The 22413-nt window shown below is 34.9% G+C and overlaps 1 protein-coding gene across 1 annotated transcript; it reads right to left on the bottom strand.

The window, feature by feature from the left end:
• Window positions 1-4430: 4430 nt before the first annotated feature.
• LOC149078649 (uncharacterized) lies at window positions 4431-22273 on the bottom strand. The gene is made up of 7 exons (XM_089240784.1): window positions 21997-22273; window positions 19498-19810; window positions 19166-19238; window positions 16484-16692; window positions 9665-9800; window positions 8428-8570; window positions 4431-5801 (listed from the first exon to the last, which is right to left on the bottom strand). Exons 2-6 carry the CDS (start codon window positions 19797-19799, stop codon window positions 8451-8453), a joined length of 840 nt encoding a protein of 279 aa, XP_089096910.1. The 5' UTR covers window positions 19800-19810; window positions 21997-22273; the 3' UTR covers window positions 4431-5801; window positions 8428-8450.
• Between the last annotated feature and the right edge of the window lie 140 nt (window positions 22274-22413).

The following is a 22413-nucleotide window of genomic DNA, read 5'->3' as shown; positions in this document are numbered from 1 at the left end:
GAGATTTCGACGATTTGAAGTACGGCAATTGTGTTTTTCTTGTGGTTTTTTCAAAAAAACGATCAATTATGCCTCGTAGAAAACAGCGATCATCTTTTGATCAAGTATCCGAGTTCGACAGAGGAAGGATAGTGGCCTACCGAGATTGTGGATTATCTTTCAGGGAAATCGGTAGTCGTGTTGGACGAAACCAAACAACTGTAATGCGGATATGTGATCGTTGGATGCAGGAGGGTACGACGGACCGACGTGTTCGATCGCATCCACCTCAGCGCACCACTTCACGTGATGACAGGCGTATGGCTGTGACGGATCGCTCAGCCACATCACGAACCATAGCACAGCACATTCAGTCTGTACCGCATCATCCAGTGTCTGCGCGTACCATTCGACGCGGTTTACAGCAGAGTGGTCTGTCCGCAAGACGTCCATTGCTTCGTCTACCCTTGACGCAGAACCACAGACGTCTCCGCCGCCAATGGTGCGATGAAAGAAGGATGTGGACGGCACAATGGAATGAAATTGTCTTTACTGACGAGTCACGCTTCTGTCTGCAACACCACGATGGTCGGATTCGAGTCTGGAGACACCGTGGAGAGAGGATGCTGAACAGCTGCGTTATGCACCGCCACACTGGTCCTGCACCGGGTATTATGGTATGGGGCGGTATTGGATATCACTCTCGCACTCCTCTAGTACGCATTGCCGGTACTTTAAAAAGCTAGCGCTACATCTCCGAGGTGTTGCAGCCAGTTGTCCTTCCTTACCTTCAGGGCTTGCCCACAGCCATATTTCAACAGGGTAATGTGCGACAACACGTGGCACGCATTGGCCAAAGGTTCTTCGTCAATCGCCAGATTGAATTGCTTCCCTGGCCAGCTCGCTCTCCGGATCTTTCGCCGATAGAAAACATGTGGTCTATGGTTGCTCAACGATTGACCCAGATTACATCCCCAGCTGCCACACCAGATCAACTTTGGCAACGTGTGGAAGCTGCTTGGTCTGCTGTACCCCAAGAACACATCCAAAGTCTCTTTGAATCAATGCCGAGGCGTGTGGCAGCGGTGATCTCCAGCAATGGCGGCTACTGATTTTGGCAGGAACCACACTTCACAGAAGTCTATAAATTTAATCATTTGATGCTTGGTCAACATGTTATCTACAAAATAAATATTGTTGCGACATCTCGTCTTTCTTGGTGTTGCAATTTGGGTGGCCAGCAGTGTATAAATAATACATCTTCCTCCCTTATGTTGGAGCTGGAAGAAAAGTTGACCAAAACACTGGAACCCAATTATATTCCTGAATATAACAAGATTGTATTTTTATTGGAAATAGTAGGATTGAATACACACGCAGACTTACTTATAAAAGTCAGTATAATAGCCATTGAAACAGCAAGAATTTGTCTTGAAACAATTTATACAGGTATAAGATGAAATCACAGCGGCACAAAAGAAAAAATATGAGTTACATAATTCAAGCATTGAAAATGAGTGAATGATGTCGATTTCTTGATTTGATTTTACTCAAATGCAAGGAAATACCACATCATCCTTATGCCAGAAACACAAATGTGAAAATTTTTATTTTTTTTTTCTTTTATCAGCTGGTTCAATCCCTTATTTTGCTATTTGTGTTTTGCCAGAAACGTGAACATGTATTGAAACCCCTATTGAAACATGCTACAAAACATTTTCAAAAAATAATGTTCATAGAGTAATAACACAGATTTGACATTCAAGTGTCATTTCCCAATTTTCTGAAATTTGCACATTCATGTGTCTGGAATGGGGGGGGGGGGAGAGTGGAATATTGCCATTAATTACAAATGAAAAAAATTTACTTGGAAATTACGGAATTTACTTGGAAAACAAAAGTTCATGTGAAATTTATCAGCAGATTTCACTTCCTTAGTGTTTATGCAATCTCTCAACAAGAGATAAAGAATAATTTCCATTACTTTGTTCTTTCTTTAACCCTTTATCTACCTGTTATGATATGGTCCTTTTATCTACCACAACTAATCATACCTTAGCAGAGAGAAGTTGCTGCCAATGCCAACACAGAACAAAAGAAAAATGCTGTCTCAAATCCATTCATTCAAACCGAGCACAACTACGTCCATCACTATGAGCAATTTATTACCGATTGAGTTGTGCCTACTTTACCCCACACCAACTCCAGTCATATATTGTCATATGGCAATTTCCAACTAGTGGATTTGGGTGGGAAATGAAGGTGTCATCTATCAGTGATCGCCCCAGGCTCGATAGGTAAAGAACTTTTTTTTTATGTTCTTTTAGCTATATTCGAACCCATGGACCTTTACGGCAACCTTCTTAGTGGAAGACGAGCATTTTCCCACTGTGCCACTTAGGCGTATTGAGTTGTGCCAGAAGTATGCGTGTTTATAGGTACTGAACAGTCTGAGTGCATATCTACTGCTGCGTTTTGAATTTTCAGTGCTGCCATCTGTGAGTGAAGTGTAATGGTTAAATATTTGTACCATTGTAGGCCTGTTGCTCCTCGTGGCAGGACTTTTTAATGGGGAGATCGGCTCACATTCGTGCCTTGAAGTAGGAAACCACTTAAAACCAACCTCAACTGACCATCACCGTAGTGCCGCAAGGTTTGCGAATAGGATTATGACCACTCTACCACAGCAGCAGCAATGGAGAAAGACATCTACTGCATTACGTCACATCAACTCTGGTCATATCCATCTACAGATGGGGTTAGTTGGGAAATGAAAGTGCCATCTATCAGTGGTTGCCTCAGGGTCCAAAGGGTGTCTATTATCCAGAGGTTCCACTGCAGTAGCTCATTATTCGGAAACTACTCATCAAGCATCTGTAGCTGGCTTCATTTGAAGATGAAAATGAAGAGTGATGCTCGAGCTGTACAAGCTGTATGTTTTGGCTACTCTGATTTGAACTTATGGAAGGATAGGTACCTCTGTCCTTACAGCAGTGTGAACATGAAAATTGTCATGAAGAAAGACAACATTCCTCTTCTGATGTAATTGATATTGGAACTTCTTTCAGAAAGGCATAAGACAACATGATAAATGCCTTAATCATAGCTACAGTTACATAGAAAATTAGTGGACTTGCATCAACATTTTATGTGTGTGTATATATATATATATATATATACATACATATTTATTTTCTTCTATTCTTTATCAAAGGTTAAAAAAAGTCCTCGTATTCAACAATGATCATACATTTTTGTTTTTTAAAGCATGATGTTTGAAAGTTGTAAACGTGCTGAAAATTTTAAAACCACAAAAGTAATGAATTGTGTTAATATTGCAGTCATAACTAGATGCAGGGCTTGACAAACCCCAGGTGCCGGGTTGACTGAAAAAGTTGGTATTGGAGCCAAGGCCTTAGCGTGCCTTCTTGGGGCCTCTTAAAAGAGAAAAAATTATGCAAAATAAATGCACATTATTTGCACGGCCCCCATTCAGCTCAGGGCCCCCGTTGTGCTGGCCTAGTTATGGCTCTGATTGGAACCTATATATTGGGTAGTAAGGAAAGTCGTTAAGTCTCATTTTACTGGAGAACCGTTATTCCTAGAGGCATACTTCCAATTAGGATAAGTATCAAAATAACATGTAGACCTCAGATACGTCATTTATATTGCAAAAAGGTTGTATAGTTAGTTAAATAAAAAATTGCCTTTTTATGCAGACACTCTATCCTTAAAAACCCAATTAAAAAGTGGTTGCCCTGTCAAAAAATTTTTTTCACATTTATAAGTGTAATATCCCTTGAGATATTTAAATTTCAAAAATGGAGAAAAATTGGAAAGAAACAGCAAAAACTAACGGAAATGCTTTTCACCATCACATTGAAGCTGCTTTTTTCCCAATCCTTCTCGTTTTTTTTGAATGAAAATATTTCAGCAAATATTGCACTTACAAACATAGAACTTTTTTTTGTTGACATCAGGAGAGAGAATGCAACAAATTTTTAACTGAGTTAGTCAAGAAAGGGCGGCAGTATAAAAAGTTATTATTTTTATTTTAATAACTACGCAACATGAATGATGTATCTGAGTTCTACGCGATATTTGGATACTTTTTCTAATTGCAAGTATGCCTTTAGGACCAACGGTTTACCAGTAAAATGTGGCTTATTGACTTTCCTTACTACCCTGTATGTATAAAATGTTCTATGTGTAGTTATTAAATTTGAGTCTTGGAAGAGCAAAAAAAAAAGATGGAATTTATATCAGCATAACTGCCAACATAAAAGAGGGTCACTATGCCCTAGAAAAGTCACAGGAAAAATTATTTTACACCTGTTTTTCTCAGGTAAACATTTTTGGCTCCAAAAAAATGTTTTGGCACCAAGTTTTTTTGTATAATTTGTCAAGCCTTGACTAGATGTTAGAATTCTAAACTCGAGAAGAGATTCAATCAGAGCAAATATTTTTTAATGTTTCAGTTTTCACGGAAAAAAAAAGTTACCATTTCCACAATTTTTCATCGAGCTCTTCACAAAACAACAAAAAATAATTTTCAACAAACACACCCTACATCAAATTAGATCTTCAGAAATAGGCACACAAATTTTACAGTAAAAATATCTGATTAAAATGATGAATGGATTATATTTACAATGTAGTGATAACTGTAGGTGCACCACCTCCTAGTTCCTTAACAAAAACTCAGTCTTTAGCTAAGGACAAAAAATGAAATGTTACTTGCTAAATATTGTCTCCTAACTACTTAGCTAACCAGCCATAATTTTAGACTGAGCACTCTCAAGGATAAGGTGGTGGTGCACCCAGATTTTTAAAACTAAATAGGAAACCTGAAAACAAATGTATAACAATTACTTATGTTTTTTCTTTGATGTAGGGAAAAAAACCTCTGAAACTATTTCCATTTAACAGATACATTCTTGGTCAATTTAACTGAAAACAAATGCAAGTGGGAATGTATCAATCTTGACTTACCAGCAAAGAAATGAAAACACGGTGTCTAATCTATTTTCCCATAGAAAATAGTTCAAAATGACTCCATTAGCAAGATATTGGAATAAATATAAAACTTATTCAATTTTTATTATAATCATTTTTTCTGGAGGAGAAAACTACAAAATACCCTTCCAAAATATTGTAGAAATATCTACCACCATATTCTTGAAGTGGTATCATAAGGATCTTTGTCAACAATAAACCACTCATATGTAAAAAAACAATTTGTTTTCTGCATACAATGCTTTCTCGTCAAAAGATATTCAAAATGTTACACAATCTCTAATAATGATCTAAAAAATATCTTTGTATACTTTCGATGAGTAATGCTTAACTTATGAGCAATAAATAATTATTCTGCTATAATTATATCTGCTTCTAGAGAACAATCAAATGCCCCTCTCGCACCCCCGATTTATTTTTTCTTCTTCTCTAATTCTAATTCACTTGTGCTGCATGGCGTAAGAGCTTTGGGGGGGGGGGGCAGGAGCAAAAGATGTTGAATCTGTAAAATTTGCATTTAATTTGAAAAATCGTGAAAAAAAGTTTAAAAACTGTAAATGAACTGAGCTTTTATCATTTTAAGCATTTTCACGTCAGAAAAAAAGAAATTAATTTTTTAAAAAATCGTTAAACTATGCAAAAGGGGTTCGAAATTTGAAGGAGAAAGGAAAAACACAAATATACAAATTCTGTCATCCTGGATAGTTTAAATCTGCTGATGTCATTTCCATTTCAACTGACAATGGCATCAGCTTGTGAATCGAATGCCATGCCATATCTGAAGAAAGAATAGCAGAAAATAATTCCTGTAAGCGAGAAAAAATATCATCAGGATGATCATATATATGATTTAATATCTCTATTCAAGATAGATATAATGAGCAGCTATGAAATACATCAGAACCTCGATACAATGCAGAGCAAGAAAAAATATCGTTGTAGAGATTATAGTTATACCGAGAGACAATATTATCATCAACATGCTATCAAATTTATGCTGTTGCTAACAGATTTTTCTAAATCCGTATTGTTAGTACCTTCAGAAAATGCATTTTAAATGCATTGCCTCAGAAAAAAAGATTACTGCATTGCACTTTTGTGTCTTATGCAGAAATTGAAACTTGCAACTTCATAAAACACGTGGTGGAAAGCACGGTTGTTATTAGATGCCCTTGGACGAAAGAAAACAAGTGGCAAAGTTGAATAATAAATTAGAAAATTTAAATCAAGACAATTTTGAGTGAAATGAAAAAAAATATTGGGTAGTGGTTTCTAAATCTTCTTAAAAATATTGTTATAGAGGAATTTTTTGCAATGAAGGATATTGTTGTATCTTGAGGAGTATAACACTAGACTATTAGCAATTTTAAATCAGATTTGAAAAATATCGTCGTTGAAGAAAAGATTATCGAGTATCATTGTAGCGAGGTTTCAGTGTATTGAAAATAAATTTCTTTAGTATTTCATTAGATATTATTGGTCATTTAAAATTCCACTTATTAAGAGCTGAGACATTTTGTCCATCTTTTCCAAGTGTTTTATAGTGATAGAGAGAAATAGATACAACCAGCCTTCGTATCAATAGCTTCCCTCGTAATTCCCCAAAACCAGAATCTCAAGAATTTCATGTTGAAATAAAAAAAAGACACCTCACCAACATTAGAAATTTTTGCTGAAACTGATTTACACAGCACAACATGTCTGAGTATTTTTTCCATTTGCAATGTTTTTTTTTTTTTTTTTTTTGCTATGAAGTAGAATAACTACCAAGTGGGTCCAAAATTGAGAAAAGAACTGGTGTTACACCCATAATCTTGTCTGTGTAAACAGGGCTTTAAACTTAAGTCTGTTCATACACTGGCTTTTACTCTAACCGGGAGAGTAAAAGAATGAAAACCCCTAAAGTGAATGGAGGGAAACTATAGGTAAAACTCTGGTTTGCAATTTTTCTCTTTGAAAACTGATCCATGTACGGTGGGACCTCTGAAATCCAGTCTTCTCAGGACCTAGGTGATTCTGGAATATGCAATCTCCCGGATAATGGATTCAGTTTTGCTTATTTCCCAAGTTTTCTTATTTAAAGCAGTTATTGTGTCTTTTTGAGCACTTTGACCCAGATTTCCCTCAAAAAATTAATTAAGCAATATATATGCATAATAGCAACAAATGATTCAATTAAAGCCTATAACTTTTAATTTACATACTGTTACTAATTATCCATATATAAAAAAAGAACCCTATTCTTTAAACATTTTTTTTTAGGCATTGCTCGAATAAAAAAAAACAACAACTGAAAAACATGTTTTGGTTTCTGAAGATTGTATAAACAGCAGATTTTTTTAATTCCATGTTCTCCACACAATACATGTACTTTTGTTCCACTTTCCAGTTTTTTTTTTTTCAACTTTCTCATACATACTTAGTGCATTAAAATCTGTTTGCAGCTTGTACCTGCCACATCACTACACATTTTTGACATGCTTGGAAATTAACTTGGATAATCAGAAAAAATCTGCTGGACAGAGATCCTAAACACTAAGGTTAATTGTACAGTGTGGAGAAATGAAGAAAGAAAAGCTTATTTTTTTCATATCAAAGCTGACTTTCTGACTAATCACTTTCATTGAGATACAAAGTTAAAATAGTTTTCTAGAAGCATGAAAATCATAGTGGACGCCAAGGAAAGAGTGGTAAAAAAGAAATTAAATGGTGGATGTATTAGAAAAACTGATATAGAAAAACATCAAAAGTTCCAGGATAAAGTTCCTTTTTCCCAAGAACTATTATCGATTGGAACAACCTACCATCAAATATTGTAGATTGCACTATGATTTCTGAATTTTCTCGTACCATCAATCGACACTTTTGCCATATATAATTCTGCATCCTCTTGTGTAGGCCTCGGCCAAACAATATTGTATAAATAAATAATAATAAAATAAAATAAATAAAAAAAAATTCTGTTGAAGTGTCTGAATTTGTGAGATCCATTATATAAGCCTATCATCCCCCCCTCCACCCAATACAGGAACAAATTTTTATAAACAAAGTTACTCTGACTATAGACAAGCATATGAAGTACATTAAATTATGATTATGTGAATAACAGGAGCAATATCTCTGAGGTAAAATTCAGGGTACTGTGATATCTCAAATAAAAAGTATAATTAGTTCTTGGAAGTTATTGATATTTGAAAGATTTGTCTTTGCCAAGCTAACTTTTCCCTTACATAAATAACAAGAGATCTTTTTAAATCAACTGAGCTTCACATAATATTACTAACAAAATAAAGAACCAATTAGAACAGCACAGTATAGTATATTTTTAGGCTATTCAGAATAAAAATAAGTTTTGATTTCATGACAATTACAGTGCACAGTACAATGTTAATGTATTAAAATATTAGATTTCATTCATTTGAAATCACTTACATGTGAAGAGATATGTTCTCATCTCAATTATCTATCATCCTTGCTAATTTTTCCTGTACTTGCCTCAATGTTTCTTTTGCATGTGAATCAATGTTTTTCATATCAAACGAGTTTAGTTGGGATGTTTCTGCCAAATTAAGTACCTGTAGGAAAGTAAAAAAAAATTTCAGCGGTGATCAATCAACTAATTATATCTCTTTCAGGCACTTAGAACTTCCTGTGAATTTCAAATTAATCGGATATGAAAGCTGATCGTACACAAGGTGCTTTCCATAAGAACTGAGAATATGTTAAAATCATAAAAAATCAAGAAATATAGTTACAGCAAAAATTAATCTGTTCTTTTTCAAGATATCTTCCCTTAAATGATAAGCAATAGTCCTATGGTTTAATTTTTCTTTCAAAGCAAGTAGAGACTTTTTCTCGAACCTGCCTCAGTGTGAACCCTACGTAACTGAAATAATTAATAATTCTGCTACACAGCTTCTCCTTCAATGTTAGAAACAGCCAGAAATCACACGGTGCAAGATCCCAATTGTAAGAGGGTTGTGGCAAGATTTTAATACTGCATTTGCATATTACATTTCAGTTTTGAAAAGTTTGTGACCCACACATATCAAGAAAGTGTAATTAACTGGTCAGAAAGGGGACACTACATCACAATAACACCCACCTCTGACCTGCATGTCACTATTTCTGTTTAACAGTATCTTAGTAAATACAATATATTAAGATCATGCCACAACCTTCTAGATAGTCCGGATCTTGTACTATGAAATTTCAAGATGTTTCTGACATTGAAGGAGAAGCTCAGTGGCAGAAAATTTAATGAAGATGCTGACATTATTACAGCTGTGAAGGGTCACCCCGACGCAGCTTCGAGAAAAAAACTTCTCTACTCGCTTTGAACAGGGAACTGAACAATGGGAGTATTGCATAATATCTGTGAGAGAAGATACTCTGTATGTATGTATGTATGTATGTATGTATGTATGTATGTATGTATGTATGTATGTATGTATATATATATATATACATACATACATATAAATATCTGATATCAGTAATTGCAAACTCATCATTATTTTTTTTTAGTGTTATGATGTACACAATAAGTTGTTATAGAATGCTGTGCTGTGTTAAAACTGAATGATGGCTGAAATAATTTCACGATATTTTTAAGGGCAGACAATAAAAAACTGATATATTAAAAAAATTATGCAAATCAATTTCTCACCTTTCCTCCAACAGAGACAAGCACAGCTGGTTTATCAGCAGCTGATCTTACAGGATTCTGAAGCGGACTACCAGAAAGGGACATAATAACTTCATTGGCTCTTGGCTTCCTTAATAGCATGTTTGGCAAAGGCATTCTAAACAGAAAAAAAAAAATTACCAAAATTATAGCTTATAACCCAGGGGTGGCCACCCTGTGGCATGGTATCGGGAGTGGCAAGCGAATGCTTATTAAAAATCAATGAAATTCTTGCCAACTTTTAAGAAATCCATTTCATATGGATGATGCTCTTGTAGGCTCCACACCAATATTTTATATGGCAGGCACTTATGAAATAATAATTGTAGGATGACTTTCTATTCTAGTATTGGCCAACCTGCGGAGAAAGCATTCTACTTGCTTTTCAAAATTTGAAGAAATTCTATTCCTTTTTTCAATCAAAAGAAATTCTCTGCAACTTTTGAACAATCCTTTTCTTATGAATGATAACATTATAGGTCGCAAACCTATATTTGAGTGGTGCTCTTAAAATACTATATATAATATTGCAACAAACTTATGGTAGGTACTCTTAAAAATAATAATTATATAACTTTTTACTCAATGTGTTTCTGTTCAGTTTTTCAACCTCATGTGAGACTCAGGATCGTATGCATAAGGGAACATGCATTGTATCTTCAGGGCTCAGCACGGATCATGGCCTCAAAACTAGTGAAAATAGTGACCAAAATATTTAAAAAAGTGACCAAATAGTGACCAAAATAATTTTAGAAAGAGACCAAATGGACAATGAATTTTGATTATTACCAAATTGAATGAATTGAAATTGCTTTTTTTACATATAGTAGTGAGAAATAAATCAAACTCGAATGCATTCTGCTAACCAGAAAAGTTTTGAATAACTTATCAAATTTATCAACAACTATGTGTGAGAGAGTAACATTACATCCTTTCTAAGTAACAGTAGTAATGCCTTCCCCCCCCCATAGGGGCCGTTCAAGTATTACGTCATCATAGATGGGGGGGAGGGGGGTTTCCGATTTGCTGACTTTTGATGACAAGGGGGGGAGGCTGAATAACGCTTACGTCATCAACCACCCTTTATGAAAATATGAGTTAGGATTCGGGGGGGGGGGGGCAGAGCTGATGACAAAATTTTGCTGACTGGGGGGGGGGGGGGTGGTCAAAAATGGCTAAAAATTTGCTTATATAATACTTGAATGGCCCATATTGCTATCCACAACCCATCTTAAAATCAATTTAAGCAGGAAAAACTTCAAAACGGGAAAAAATTTTCACATTCAAAAAAGGAAAAAAAAATGAAATAACACAAAATTTGATGAGAGAATTTGTCCCATCTACATTCTAGTGAATTTTTCATTATGTTATGCTATGAATGACAGTATACAAAATGTACTCAAACTTTTTTTAACTAGTACAAATTGATTTACATAATTAGGTTTGTATAATATCTTCCAACAAATTTTAAGAAATTTACTATAATGATTGATTTAAAAAAAAACTAAAATTACATTTTTAACAATATTATTTTAAATTATTAAATTAAAATATTACTTAAACTACTGAATTAAATAAATTATTTAAATTATTAAATTAACTAAATTATTTTAATTGTTAGGGCCGTTCAAGTATTACGTCATCATCAATGGAGGGGGGGGGCTTATGACTTGCTGACTTTTGATGACAAGGGGGGGAAGGGGGGTTTCGATAATGCTTACGTCATCAGCCACCCTTTATGAAAATATGAGTTAGGATTCAGAGGGGCAGAGCTGATGACGAAATTTTGCTGCAAGGGGGGGAGGGAGGGGGTCAAAAATGGCTAAAAACTTGCTTACGTAATACTTGAACGGCCCCTTATACGTTGAGGGAGGGCAATCCATCCTCCCCCCAACGTCAATGGCAGAGCCTACTGATGTATACATGATGTATATCAATTGTCATCTGCCGCACCTCTAAGACCTTCAAGTCTATCTGCACCTATGGCTGGACTGGGAAGGGTGCGTGGGTCTACTCTTTTACAGGCAGAGGAGGTTCCAAAATAATACTGCCCTTGGGTGAGGGAGAAAACAAATCAGTTTTGAAATTGTTTGGTTTTTGAGAGAAAAATTTGTAAATATATATTTTCCTTTTTTTTTACACACAACATACACCCCTGCAAAAACAACATTTACTACTTTACCCAGAAGCAATATAATTTTGCCCCCCCCCCCCCGTAATTTTTAACAGAAAAAGACTCCGCGGTCTTCCCCGGTAAATTTCCCATGAACCTTGTAAGCACCAACGTGGCGACTTTTTTCCGCGCCAACCAATCGCAGTTTTTGCGCCGGTCAATTCAAGATGGCTGACAAAGGGAACATAAAATTACAAAAAAATATATAATTTATAACATGAATCAACCAAATATGCGGCAATATGCGAAAATCGATAGAAATATATCGGGAAATCCGGAAAATTAGGATAAAATGAACACAAAAATCGAATCAACGACATACGAGGTTTATAAATGCGGTTGATAGAGTTTATGGATGCTGCTGTCAGGGCTACCTATTTTAGCGCGAATATAGTCGCCACGTTAGCTCGGTCTCCTCCCGTAATTTTCAAAGAACAAAAACAGTGAATTCGCCCCCACCCGGGGCACTCGATTTACCATGGCCGTAATACGATATTTCTTCTGGAGGGGAAATGTAATTTTACTGCCCCTTGACTGTGAAATTCGATAATTTTGCAAAGGAATTTATTTCCTTTTCTTAAATATACCATTCCATCAAAAATTCCATCCGAGGCATTGCCCCCCCCCCCAGTTTTGGATTTGATCACGGTATGTAGCAACCCGGGCTGCAAGTACGTACGAAAATTTACTATCACCCGGGGCTGGTATCCATTTTTAATAACGGAAAAAAGAGTAAACTCGGCACCCTTCCTCGTTCAACACCCGTGGAACCAGACCCCGCCCTCTCCTATTGCGGTCATAACAGCGACTCGACACAAAAACGTTGTAATAACTTCCGAGGTCTGAAAAGGGGATTTTTTTACACAACACAGAGAATGGAGCGCAATATGTCGATATTAAGTCAACAATCAGCATCGTGAAGATGCTCTAAATTAAGTTACGACCAGAAGCGGATAAAGGTCAGTTGATGACGGCCCCGGGCTTAAAAAAAATTAACATTACGCCCCTTAAATTAGGAAAAAAGTATAAAGTAGGGGCCGAAGGCGCGGTCGGTGTGCCCACCGTTAAATCCGCCTCTATGTACGGCTCGCATGCACGTTAACTGAGTTTTCATCAGCCTGATGACCAATTTTCATCTGATTTGGTTGAACTAAACGTTGAATCCGAAGGTTTTTAACAACTGGCTGTTGCGAAGATATATTTTGGAAAGAGAAAATTCAACCGGAAAGTGAAAGGACGTGGGTTCGATTCCCAGCAGGGGCAGCTGAAATTTTCTCTCTTTCCAAAATATATCTTCGCAACAGCCAGTTGTTAAAAACCTTCGTATGGTAGCAGAGAGTGACGTCCTCCTTCCATAAACGTTGAATTGCAGGATTCTGTGATCTTATCATAAATAGTTCTCCTTTCGATCATATCTGGGGCTACGGTTTCTTGCTGAGATTTAAATCCAGTTAGAAAAATAGTACGAATTTTATTTCTAGATAGATCGCGATTTTCAGTCGGATGATATTTTATTTTATTGTAAGTAAATTCAAAATACTTGCGAGCTTCTTTAACGTTGGCCAGCTACAAGAGTATTCTCCAAAGCGTACTAATAATACGCTTAATACGTATTAATAGTACGCATCTTTAATATGCGCGCTTTGGTATTCTCCCGCTGCGCTAAGTTAGTTTCTGCACGGGCTCTCTTTATAAACTCGCTCAATGTAAATGAGCCTTTAAATCGTCATTTCAAATATTTAAAAAAATTAATGAAAGTAACGATAGAACAAACAACGAATGTAACTTGCTCGATGCTCCAAGAAAGGAATTCGGCCCTTAGGACTAAAACTTTTTAAAACAAATAAAATAAAGGATCAATTTTAAAATAAGATGAAAATGAAAGAACGAGTGGGGAAATAAGAAAGAATGGTAGTAGAGGAGGGGAAAAAATTCTTTGTTGTAAATACGCCTTTTACGCTATTTTTTTCGACCGGCTTTTCCATAAAATGACGACTCTTAACTATAAGGAGCTTTCTTTCCAAGCGCCTTGAAATCAAGTTATGCTGACGTCACACGGTATGCTCCCGAGAAGATAAAGACGCCTTCATATATATATATAGGGGTTCCTTGTACGATCGTAGTTCTATGAAGGGAGGGAGAAAATTAGCGACCTTGAACCGGTAAAGTTCCTCCTTGAAGAAAAGAAAAACACTGACAGCCGAAAAGCGTGCGAGACCGAGGTTTTTTTGCTAAAAAAAGTGGAAAAAGCGGACCTGGGCCCAAAAATAGGTAATAAAAGTGACCAGCTTCTAAAAAAGTGACTTTTAGGGGAAAAAGTGACCCGTGCCGAGCCCTGTATCTTTGAATTCTTAGGGAAGGGGCCTTTGTAAAATGTATTGGGGAGGGGGGATCCAGAGTTTCCTAGTTTTGGTGTCTATCTGTTTTTATTAGCACAAAAATTAAAAAGATTAGACACAAAAATTTTACAGCAAGTTTTTAAAATGTTGAAAATAGACCTACTTCATTTAAAATGATGATAGTGTTTTCTTTAGTTCTTGAATAAATATTTTGTGCAGGGTATACAAGAGTTTGGGGTTTCTAGAAAAACTTTTCTTTCCCAGTAATTTACCTATATACAGACTTCGACCGGATCATCCACTGGAAGCTATTACTAGTGAAAATAAGTTGTGTGTATGAGCAAGACTACTATACAGTAGAGGATCTTGATAATGAACACCCATGGGACCAAAAGTTTGGCTGCTAACGGGGAGGTACGATATACAGTAGAACTTAATTTATAAGACTTTTACATTTGTATGAAGTTTGAAAAGTGATATACCGGTCGTTATGCATAATCACTAATCATCTCAATAAAGAAAGTTAATTAGATTTCACTACATTTATTACTTGCACTGTTGATTATGCATAATTCCTAACGCAATTAATTATTTTTACTTGTACATGATACGTACACTGCACATATTTTGTAATAAAAATTAAGTGTGAAGAAAGAAACATTCATGAAAACATCACCCTTGTAATGTTGACTTTCACCACATGTATCAACAAACAAAACCAACATTAACATTTGAATTCACCATCCTAGACCATAATTACGTTCAACTGATTAATTGACGATTTATAATATTTACCAACACGAGCTTGGAATTAAACATAATCTTAGTTGAATATGGTATAGTACAATAGAACTCTGGTCACAGTGCTAAATTCTGTGGAACCATCCACCCATAAGCCTGTCTAGTTGAATACAATAAATTCTCAGTTTATGATAAAAAATTAATAAATTATAGTATAGGAAAAAAAGTAAAGTTTGCCTGATTTTACTGTCCACTGACGGAAAGTGAAATACATTTAATTCCGCAGGACTCGAGATCAGAAAGGTTTCCGTTATGGTGGGAGGTTCCACTGTAGTGGTCTTGCACATACATGCAATTTGTTTTTGCTTTATTAGCTTTCAGTGGACAACTAACATTTTTCACCACAGAGACTTATGTATTAGAAATAATGGTACTTTTATAACAACTTTCTTCTCTTTTATTACAATCAAATTTTTGGGGGAAAGTAAAATACCACTACCATTCCTGAAGTGTGAAATACATTTTTGCTATAGGAAAAAGGCTTGTGATAGGTTATGTCCAAAGATGATGTCACTCTCCACTATTACTACGGAGGTTTTGATAGCTGGCTGATGCAGAGATAAAACCAAGAAAGAAAATTCAACTTGTCAAAACCTTCATAGTAATAGTGGAGAGTGACATCATCTTCATCATCTGATGGCAGTGACAGAAATTGTGAGCTTTGGCCTGAGTTAGGTCTGACTATCCGTGTACGGCCCTGCTCAGTGCACACAAGCTCTAAAGAAATAGGCTTTGTAATCCAGAGGTCTGGGGGGCTCACCTGGCAAAGTAAAAGGACGTGGGTTCGATTTTCTGCAAGGCTAATTGAATTTTCTTTGATTTATCTTTGCACCAGCCAGCAGTCAAAACCTTTGATAGAATATGCAGTCAAAACCTTTGATAGAATATGCAGTCAAAACCTTTGATAGAATATGCAGTCAAAACCTTTGATAGAATATGCAGTCAAAACCTTTGATAGAATATGCAGTCAAAACCTTTGATAGAATATGCAGTCAAAACCTTTGATAGAATATGCAGTCAAAACCTTTGATAGAATATGCAGTCAAAACCTTTGATAGAATATGCAGTCAAAACCTTTGATAGAATATGCAGTCAAATTGCCAACATAATTTTTATTACTTTAAGGCAATTTCAAGCATTATGCCAGTGAAAATAAGAATCATATTCAAATGACTTCAAACACAAAAGGTAACCAATAAGAATATTACAAATCTAACATCAAGTACAGTAAACTCTCACTAATTTGGCACATATCAAAACAGGGTGTGTGTGTGTTGATTACTGGACGTCTATTAAAAAAAAAAGCCCATTTAAGTATAAATTTCTGCACAAACACATACAATGACATGTTTCCCTTTTATATGAATCGAAAAAAATCTGCCTAAAAATGCCTCACCGATATAATGCCTCATTACTGGGCGGCCAGATTATTGAGTCTACTATATTTGAAATTCAGGTCTCATAATCGAAAGCATTCATACTACTCACCTGGGATCAAATTTTGGTGTGACCACAGCCTTTGAAGATGAAGAAATAGCCTTTGAAATTGGTGTAACCATTGTTGACATCTTCTTAGCATTTAAAGGAGTGTTCATTTGCTGCACTGATGCCAGCAGTCTGCGATTCAACTTAGGACGGGCAACTGAATTTTTGGAGATTGTACTGAGAACACCAGTGTTCCTTTTAGAGGTGGTATGCTATGAAAGAAGAGAGGAGGAAACATTTAACGCAATGAAAAACACCAAATTTCCAAAATGGGAATCACTGAATTTTCATAAAGTGTATAATTTTGGGGGTTTTTTTTTTTGGAAAAAATAATGAATTATGAAATAATCAATATAATGATATCACATAGCTGCCATCTTTGGAGAATGAGAATTAGGGAGGTTTTCACACAGATCCGAATTTCTGTATGAAAATAAATATAAAAAGATGTTTGAAAAACAATGTATAGAGATTTTTTAAGAAGAAATAAAACAGTGTAGGGATTTTTTCCCTTTGCAAAAACGTGACATCATGCAAACTAGAGATGTAAAATTCTCGAGAATAATCTTTAGGGGAATATTCTTGAGAAAATTCTCATAAAGGAGAATATTTGAGAATATTCTCTGCTAGGACTACTATTATAAATAACTTCAGAATATTCTTATAAGTTCTTGATGAGAATATTCTCCCGTTATTTATAATATAGTAATATATAATATCCTTGAGAAATATTCTCTGGAAGGACTACTTTTATAAATTACTGGGGTTTTATCAATAAGAATTATTCTCAAGTTATTAATAATAATCCTTCCACAGAATATTCTCAAATATTCTCCTTGATGAGAATATTCTTCAGTTATAGAAGTCTCTCCAGAGAGTATTTTCAAGAGTATTTGTAATAACATGTATTATAATAAATATAATCTCTATAAAAAAAACTTGAGAGTAATTCTTATTATTTTTGATAAGAATATTCTCTAGTAATTTATAATAGTAGTCCGAGAATATTCTCTGTCAACATCTCTCTTCCCATCAAGAAGGTGGGAATATTGAAGTTTGTAGCCCACAATATTAGTTTGAAAGTAAGAAAATTAAACAAGCATGGCTGAATTGCACAACTTTTAAAGAAATATGAGTGATACAGAATTTAAGTATGTATACATTGAAGAAAACAACAGTTTTGTATATTCTTAGAATGAAGGTGATTGTATAAGAATAGCTTCCTTTATCAATAAACTTTGGTTAAATTTTTAGTTTTTAACTTATTTCTAAAATTTATCTAATTTTAAAATAACTTTTTTTAAGGTTTTAATCTCAAGGTTACTAAAATCTTCATAACCAAACTTTTAAAATCTCTCATCACGACCAGAATATTCTGAGATTATTTTCGAATATAAGTTGGCATTGGGGGACGGGTGATTATACCAAAAATTTTTTTGTTTTAAATGTTTCAGGCAACGAAAACTGATTTATATTTCATAATATTAACAAAATTAATAGAAAAATTTAATTATTTAAAAGAAAACTGAATATTCTTGATTATTCTTCAATTTTTACATGCAGAATATTCTCAGAATATTCTTGTTCTCCAAGAATATTATCACCTCACATTTCTAATGCAAACCATCACCAACCAGTATGTTAAATTACCTGTCATTACTACTTCCAAACCAAAACAAAATATCACCATTGGGTCCAAAACAGGACATACAGACTCAACAGGACATATTGTCAAAGCAGCATGCATGCGCACACACACACAAAAGAAATCACATCAATTTCAGATGTCAAAAGACGAATTGGTGCTGGCTGTTTTGTGAATTTTTTCTTTGGGAATAAAAATCAAAGTGACTGTCATTTGACAACGAGATAAGGTAGAAATTTGGGAGCTATGATATCGTGAAAAATTTGGAAAGATATGTATTGATGAGATAATAGGCCTATGACCAAAGCTGGTTAAAAGGTAAAGCATTGCCACTGCTATGAAAAACTGGTCGTGAACTAGCGTCACTATCAGCAGAGGGGCAAACTACAACAAGGAATTTTTTTTCTTTTCCCTCGTTCACCTGCACTCTTTTTACAATTTCAATTTCTCATTTTCCATGCGCTCGCTTTTCTGTCATTTTCAACTTATTTTAAATTTCATCCTTAAATTTTATATAATTTTCAAAAGACCCTTATAAGGGCCAAATTTCTTTGTTATATTTGTTATTTTTTTTAATCCTGTTAAGTTTTTTATTGTTACCTTTGTTGATTTTTTTGACATTATTTGAAATTGCGAGTGGTGGAGCATCAAATTATTGCTGCTTCTTAGGATGTGAAAGAAGTTCAAGAACTGAAGGGGCTCATTTCTTTCGCTTTCCGAAAGACGACAGGTTAGCTTGAATTTCAGCCGGTAAAAGGTTAAGACCAAAGTTGGTTTTAAGACATGATATGTACTTAGTTGATAAATAGTTGAAAAGATATGTTGATATGTACTGTTGTGAAGGAGCTAGCCATGAAAGTGGAGTGTCAATCAAAATAGACATGAGCGTGGCTAAGCCGAGGATCTTGCACTTGTTTCGCTCCTCACTCAGCTGGCGCTACAGTTTTCTTTGCGACCACCTTCAATGCATTGTGGGAACGCTTACTCTTTAACCAGCTTTGCCTACAACGCATATTTGAACCTTGTTGAGAAGTACTTACCAAAATAGACTTTTTAGCACCTGATTTTACTTTTGCACTGAGAGTTGCTTTCATAGCTTTTCGTTCTGTCATACTATGAGAAATAAAATATTAAATCAGGTATCAACATCAATTTCTTTTCATAATAACCTCATATAAAAATAATTCATGTTGCAAGATAGTATGTTTAATGAAGGGATAAAAATGTGAGTGTTGAAAATTTATCCACATCCATATGAAAGAAACATAGAAATGACAAATTTGAATAATTATCATGTGTTCAAGATCTCACAAATAATTTTTCTTTAGTAGCTACTTAAGAAAGGAAAAATCCAACCAAAAATATTTATTACCATTTGAATTTTGTCTGAATAGCTGAAAGCACTGACGTTTCAGGTCTTGTGCTTGGAGGCGTTTGGCTCATGGTTGCATTGTATTCCTTGAGAGTGAGATCTCTGAATGTCTCTGGAACATCCAACAAAGCCAATTCATATTTTTCTCTGATCATGTTACACAGTCGTTCACTTTCATTCTCCATTTCTTCAACAGTAGTATCTACTTTATGATCGAATTCCTCGACCAACAGCTTCAGCTTCAATTTTCTTTCAGCAGCTCGCTCATCCTTCTTTTTCTTCCCCTTTCTTTTAGGTGCCATAGCTATTCACGCTGGAAAAAATATCATGGCAGAAGGGCTTAAGAGATACATAAGCAGATACATACAGAAACAGCATGACATTCAGCATTGAATTCCATGGATACAGAGATTGAGTGGAGTTAAGTACACTCATTGATGCTACTACTAAACCATACATACACCTCACCCATATTCCTATGTGGAATTTGTAATGAATTCGTACATGTTGGAATGTGGACATCCGTATTGTGAACCTAACATTAGGTTTGTTTCTGGATATGCACATTTCAACATCCTTCCCCTTTGCGTAAGTCAATGTGTATCATACACCTACCATTTTTCCAGCATATTACATTGTTTTTCCTGTTGGAATATCTCATTTCGGATTTGTTTTCCCAGGTTGTACATTTAATATTTCCATTTTTATTAATTTGATACCAGCTCTTATAGTTTTAATCCCTCAATTGTGTTTTTATTGAACCCAGAGCGATTTTTTTTGTCCTGAGTACAGGGTTTAAGCTACGGTCGTATTTTTTACAAAATGTGAAAGAAAATCTTAGAATGCGAAAGAAGTAGTAGCCACTTCCACAAAAATGCATACAGGAGGTACGAAACGAGTAGACATCCAACCATAGGCATATGCAGAATTTTCTCAAGAGGAGGGCTTTCAATATTTTTTTTCTTCTCAAACGAGGAGGGGGGTTAAATTTTTTTGCTGCAAAATTACACTATAATCTCAGCTTGGGGGAGGGGGTTAGAACCCCCCCTTTGTGTACGGCAGTACATCCAACCATCAATCATTAGCATTGTAGCATTTTGTTAAAGCTTTTCCTCTCATTTTCACTTTTTTTGCTAAAGGAATTTTTTATCTAGCTTAAACCCTGCCTGACTATAGTACTGAGTCCTGGTTTTTATTATTTTTGATCCACACCTGGTGTAAGATGTTATATTTTTAATTTACATCCATTTAGTCTGGGAATGTTATTGTTGTGGTTTGTTTTTTTTGGTTTTAACAGCCATAGTACTATCCAGTACTATCCGTTTTTAGCATTGTTTGGCCATTTTTTTCTATGGTAAGAAAGACATCTGGGATTTATTGGGATTTATTTATAAGGGATTTATTGCAAAGATGAGACATATTAAACGGTGACAGTGCATCAGAATCAAAGAGTAATATCGGTAGGCTAGATAGGTAATTATCATAATAAAGGGTTTACAGTTATATAGGTTTCCCATAGTACACACTCATCAACAGTGCAAGTTGATAAGTTTATTATGAACATGTTACAGTAAATGTGATATAAATCTGGTTATTATATATAGTTGCCAAGCATTTGTGTAAATTTGATAAATTGCCCTGAATTAATTTCACCGCAATTAAGCAAAGCACCTAAGTGTCATGAGTAAACTTGATAACTTCTAAAAAAAAATGATAATTTTTACTCGCAATTATGTATAATACCCAAAAAATACATTGTTAACAAACATGATAAATTGTACTATGATACTTCTGCGGTAACCGCCTTCATACATTTATTGTATCATTATATCAGGGTCACACTACAGTAAAACCCCTCTTAAGGGGACACCCTTCTTTTTACGGACAATTTTTTTTTGTCCCGTCGGTGTCCCCACAGGAGTAGTTATACTGCACATAAAACATCACACATACTAGACTAATTTGGAATTTTTATCAAATTCAGCAATTACACTGGGGTATTACGCTTAATCACAGATAAATGTGATAAATCTCAATTATTTATCAAATTCATCAACAACACTTGGTTATTATGCATAATCACCAACAAATCTAGTTCTCAGTATTTATCAAATTTACCCACGACGCTTGGGTGTTATGCATACTCGCAAATAAAAGTGACAAACTTATCAAACTACCAAGACGATAGATAAGTATGCATAATAACCACCTATTACGTAGGATTATAACAACTGATTTATTACATTCACAGTAACATATACGAGGGGAAAACAAACAATAAAACTGACAGAATCATTTGCGTTCATGAAGCCCTACATATAATATTAATACAAACATAAATTTCTGAGATCTTCATTGTCATTAATATGCAATTAGAATAATAACCGAATCAATATGTTTAACCATTATTGAAATATGTTCAAACAGGGTTAAAGAAATTGAGGTAAATAACAATAGATACTGAATGCAAAACAATCACACATGGGGCAAAAAACTTACATATAAAACTGTGAAAACAAATTCCTATGGGGAAATAAACACAATAGAGTTTTGTATGATATGGATAAATAAAAAGACGCTTTCACTAAAACACGCTGTTGCTTGCGATCTGAGCTTGCGACGAGGATCAAATTATAATTATTAAATTACGCATCATCAGCTTCAACTACATAATAATGATATACAATTATACATTTAAAAAAAATCATTATTTGTCAACTAAAAACCGCCTTTATTTAAAATCTGACAACTTTTCACACTAGCATTGCAGTGGTCTTTCCACCAGCAACCAGCCAATCAAAAAGCTCCTTCCGAACAGATCATACTGTATGAAACATCGCAAAATGTATAATTTGCTCATTATTATTTACTGATGATACATTTTTTATTGCATAAATATATCTTTCAATGATATTT

This window comes from Pholcus phalangioides, unplaced genomic scaffold, assembly GCF_987345545.1.
Source record: "Pholcus phalangioides strain wild (caught in Gottingen) unplaced genomic scaffold, Ppha-v1.0 ptg000013l_1, whole genome shotgun sequence".
NCBI classification, from domain to species: Eukaryota; Metazoa; Arthropoda; class Arachnida; order Araneae; family Pholcidae; genus Pholcus; species Pholcus phalangioides.
Note: the sequence above shows the minus strand (reverse complement) of the source record. Positions and strands in the feature narration are given on the sequence as shown.

Coding starts and splice junctions, on each gene's coding strand:
- LOC149078649 (XM_089240784.1), bottom strand. CDS start 19,799: ATGGCACCTAAAAGAAAGGGGAAGAAAAAGAAGGATGAGCGAGCTGCT. Junction 16,693..19,165: donor GTGCTAAAAAGTCTATTTTG/GTAAGTACTTCT, acceptor CTTCTTTCATAG/CATACCACCTCTAAAAGGAA. Junction 8,571..9,664: donor TTGTCTCTGTTGGAGGAAAG/GTGAGAAATTGA, acceptor ACTTTCCTACAG/GTACTTAATTTGGCAGAAAC.